A 4634-nucleotide genomic window follows, 5' to 3' on the forward strand; every position below is an offset into this window, starting at 1 on the left:
TTTACTTATTTTTCTTAAGTTGTCTGGGCTGTAAATGTATTGTTCTGATTCACCCTCCTTGCTCTCATGGTGTCATTTTCAGCCATGCAGCTGTTTTGAAAGAAAAGGCACTGGACACTACCAGCTCTCCACCAAACAGCAGACAGACACTGTTTTCTAATTTGATTTTAAAAGCAGAAAAAGGATGTCTAGTAAATTTGTTTAATAAATAACTGCCTACTGTAAGTTAACAGAGATATCTCCACCTTTTGAAGTGCAATGAGGGTTAAATGTCAGAAATTTGACATATAGCTCTGAGGCTTTTCCACTCTGTTGACACTGTACATTATCCTGATGGTGGATCCTCTTTTGATCAAAGCCTGTGGAAGCCAAGAGGTAAAGGAAATGAACCTTCTTAATGACTAACAGAGGTGGTTGATCCTTTAAGTACAGACTTTTGGATGGTAGCCTCATTTCCTTCGTTACCCTTGACCTCTAACCTCTAACTACTTCCTCTTCGACTGTGTGGTGGTGCTGGAATTTGTCCTTGAGCTCTAGACAAGGAGTCAATAAAACAATGTGTCTACAAAAATCCCTGCTGTGCCCTCAACGATCGCAGACTTCTTTTAAAAGGTGGAAATCTTCTTTACATGTCTGAGGGGACAAAGAGCTACAGGTCAGGGGTGACGAAAGGTCAAGAACAGTCAGGAAAACATTAAAATCCACATCTGGAGTTGCACTTGTTCAGGAATTTTATAGACACACACACACATGCACACACTTGGATCCTAGCGGTCTTTACTTCCAATCGCTCTACAGTGGCAAGAAAAAAATAAGTGAACCCTTTGGAATCATCTGTGGCTATTTAAAATATGATCAGTTCTTCATCTAAGTTGCAGTTTTGACCAAAAACTATTTTAACTAAATATCCACAAACCATTTGTCCATCTTGAATTTATCATTCAAAATGTCAGAGTGTAGGCTGGGAAATGCATGTGAACCCCAAGGCCATATCATTAACAAAAATTAATTGGAGTCAGAGGTTTACAGTCCAATCAGTGAAACGAGATTGGAAGTGTGAGTTACCGTCTGCCGATGTGGACCACGCCTCACAAAAAAAGAGATCAGAAGACTTGTGATCAAGAATTGTTGACTTACACAAAGCTGATGTAGCTCTGTAGAAACCGACCATAAACTTCAAAGTAAATCTACAGAAAGATTTCTAAAAAAAATCCACCTTTTCCAGATGTACTGCAGCATAACACAGTTGTTACCTCATAGTTTTCATCCAACCATGTGCTTAAATGTTATATGTTGCATAGTGTTCGAGGCAACAGACAACACTGTATAAATAAAACATAGTTATTTGTGGTACATAAATACATACTGTAGGTGTTGATATAATATTAGTGGTTTGATAAAGTCAACCAGAGGTAGAAGTACCACTCCACATACTAATTTTCAGCTGTGAAGCAAGAAGCTTTCAGGTTCAGGACAAACCAAGCATTATGTCAGATTCAAGATTTAAAACTGTTTGAGGGCAACATTCATATGCTGGTATGCATAGTACCCCTGTGACTCCAGATGTTAGTTTACTGGCCATGAACTTTCAGTCATAACAAGCTAGGAGTGTACAGTGAGGTGTAATACAGCGTGGATATGATACACTGTTATATCAAAGGTAGAAACTGGCTGATTCGTTTCAGTTATTTACCATTTACACAAATCCAAAACCTTTTTGCTTTCCCCAGTGTGACAGATGGAAACTTACAAATGGGGCCTCTATCACATGCATTGTAGTAATATCTGTTTTTTCTTGTTTCTGTGTGTTTCTGACTGTTGTATTACCTGGCAATATCATCCTATTGTGTGTTTTGATTAATATTTGTTCAAAACAAAATTTACTCAAATACAGAACGTTTGAAAGCAAATTGTACTGACCAGGACGAATGGCAGTTATTATTGCTGGGTATTTTAATTTCTATTTTTTATATGAAAAGGAACATTTATCCGAACAGCGATATAGTAGAAGAAAATGTACATTTAAGTGCTATTTAGCAGAAGTATAAAGTAGCATAATACTCTAACAAAGTAGACATGCAAGTATGTAATAACTGTGCTTTAATTAATGGTAACGAGCTATTTTCTGTGGATAAATTACTACAATTAATGGAAATAAAATAGTGTCTTCGGGTAAGAGTCACAGTTAAACACCTGATAGCACACCTGCACGAATCAGTATCAGTCTGGTCATGTGCGCGACCCCGTGGGATCTGAAGCTAACAGTCCCTTTGCACCACGGAGAACAAGAAGGCGCACACACTGGCCCATGAGCTGCTGCAGTATTCTTCCGCCCTTTTCCGGTGGTCCGCGCGCCCCGTGCACGGTGTTGGGTCGGCTGTGATGGAGCTGGGTGGCGGGGGCGTGGAAGTCTCCCGGTCTCGGAACTGACTCAACATTACGGAGCTGAGCTTGAAGTGTGCATACCGGGGCGCGCGCTTACACATGCCTGCCTTCACCACCGCGCGCTCGTCCGTGCACACTTTGTCTTTGAGTCTTTTGAGCGCACGGGCTACCTGTTTCCAGAAGCCCCTAGGATCGGACAGGTAGCCCGGGCAGCTCTCAGGTTTTCCCGTGTACTCACACTGCGCCTCCGGGTTCTCGCATTTCACCGACAGCTTCACCGTGTCCCGGACGTCTCTTGCCCCCCACGTGCACTGCATCTTGTTCGTGGTGAACTTCCCCCGGACGGTCGCTGCAGGCTTGTTCGCGTTCCTCTGCGCTCTGTCAGCGGCTGGGGTCACGGTCTTGTCCGCTCCTCGGCTCTTATTGCGAGCACCGGAGGACAGAGAGATTTGCTGCCCGAGGAAGGCCAACAGCAACCAGGGCGCAAAGGTCCTCAGCAGCAACATGACGTCTTTCAGTAGACAAACTATTACCTGAAAATATAGAGGATGTTCAGAGAGAGCAGGTTCAGAGTCACTGGGTTAAAAAAAACTTTCAAAATGTATAATGGCTGCTCACAGAAAATATTACAACGTAAACTATTTTTCTTCAAAGACAACATCCAGAAAAAAAAGGGGTTTTACATTGTGAATTTACAGTAAATACACCCTTTTCAACTAACATATATTTTATTTTCGCCAGACAAATCTACTGCTGTGATCTAGAGACGGCCTTGAAAAATAGCCTGGCCATATGTAGCTCACCTCATATACAGAACATACGTAGTTTAACTTACCGAAAACCACAAGTGTTCTTGTGCGTAAAGCTGCTTCTTGTGGTTCTGTGGTCCCGCGCATGGCTTTCATACATAGACGCGGTGGCACGCCCACCATTCCCGCCCAAAACACCGCACCTCTAAGCAAATCCATTGAGAAAAATCTTTGTAGCAGTCTTCTTTAGGAAGAAGAAGAGAATGTGTTTGGTCTGGAATCACGTGTCCAAACTAAAGCTCCAAGCTACAACTGATGATGGATGTGCGTGCGCACAGAGTGTGAGGTTATACTAAATAACTTTTACAATCACCCTAACACCTAACCCTGTCTCATGCTCCACACAAGCGCATCTGGGAGACTCGCTTCAGCTTTTCCACCAATCCGATAATGCTTTCAGTCATGAGGAGATCCTCAGTTTCAGATGTCTGAACATGTGCACTGTGTTCCCAGATCAGGGAAACTCCACTAGTAAGTTATAACACAAACCAAATGCTGAATTTAATATTGTGAATCTGGATATATACAACACTATAGCTTCTTTTGGTGTTTGTGCTATGAAGCTGACCTACATATCACTGAGAACCCACTAACCCACCCGCCCTGTGGTCATGTTTCATTCCCATGTGATCTGCAGGTGAAAAAAAAGAAGACTTTGTGATAAAGTAACAAGGAAAGACTGGTATGAGCACGTGTCCAGTACTTTTTACAGCTTGCAGCAGGTTATTTCTGTGAATCATTATGTCGGAAACAGTAGTAGAAGTTTTACTGTAAGTAAACAGTAGCCAGGAATCTGCACTGCATGTGTGTGTACTAATCACACTGGAATTTTGTCCCTATTTTTACTTGTTTCGTGTCTATTTTGTAGTGGTTTTCATCTTGTTCTGTGTCTCTTTGTTCTGCATATCTGTGTAGTTGTTCTGAAGTGTTGGGGTCTTTTCAGTATTATTTTAGTCATTTTGTGGCTTTTTGTAGGCATTGTAGGCATGAGATGGAGTTTACAGTGGAAAGGTAAACAGAACCTGCACACCTTCACAGTTCTCTGGTTTATGGGCCCCTGACCTCTTGGGTCCCTGGGCCTGTGCCCTGCAGGCCATTAAGTATACATCTGTGATTAAGAGTGAGAGAGAAGCCTGACAGATCTGTTCCTCTCTCTTCAGCAGTGCCACCTTGTGGTTACTGGATGTTGACTCAATGATACTGACATGTATTTTCAATATGTTGACTGTTAGCTTCAGTTATTTCTTTTAATTTATTAAATAACAAGATTTGTTTTGTTTTTTTACAGCAAAGTATTATAACATTTCTTTGTTAAAACATGATTTATATGTGAATATAGTTTCTGTGTTTTACAACAAGACTAGACAGGAGACAGGTATTAGATGTTTAGATGGGCTTCCCTCAGTATAAACACCTTTTTTGATGTGTGTGTGTGTGGGG

General features: G+C 41.6%; 1 protein-coding gene across 1 annotated transcript; it reads right to left on the bottom strand.

The window, feature by feature from the left end:
• Positions 1 to 2067: 2067 nt before the first annotated feature.
• Positions 2068 to 3282, bottom strand: LOC109955571 (fibroblast growth factor-binding protein 1-like). The gene is made up of 2 exons (XM_020591850.1): positions 3221 to 3282; positions 2068 to 2918 (listed from the first exon to the last, which is right to left on the bottom strand). The coding sequence occupies exon 2, from the start codon at positions 2889 to 2891 to the stop codon at positions 2259 to 2261; it is 633 nt and encodes a 210-aa protein (XP_020447506.1). The 5' UTR covers positions 2892 to 2918; positions 3221 to 3282; the 3' UTR covers positions 2068 to 2258.
• Between the last annotated feature and the right edge of the window lie 1352 nt (positions 3283 to 4634).

The sequence above is a fragment of the Monopterus albus genome, unplaced genomic scaffold (assembly GCF_001952655.1).
Source record: "Monopterus albus unplaced genomic scaffold, M_albus_1.0 scaffold15.1, whole genome shotgun sequence".
Lineage (NCBI taxonomy): Eukaryota > Metazoa > Chordata > Actinopteri > Synbranchiformes > Synbranchidae > Monopterus > Monopterus albus.

What these genes read in the sequence shown, in the direction of transcription:
- LOC109955571 (XM_020591850.1), bottom strand. Translation starts at nt 2,891, where the DNA reads ATGTTGCTGCTGAGGACCTTTGCGCCCTGGTTGCTGTTGGCCTTCCTC.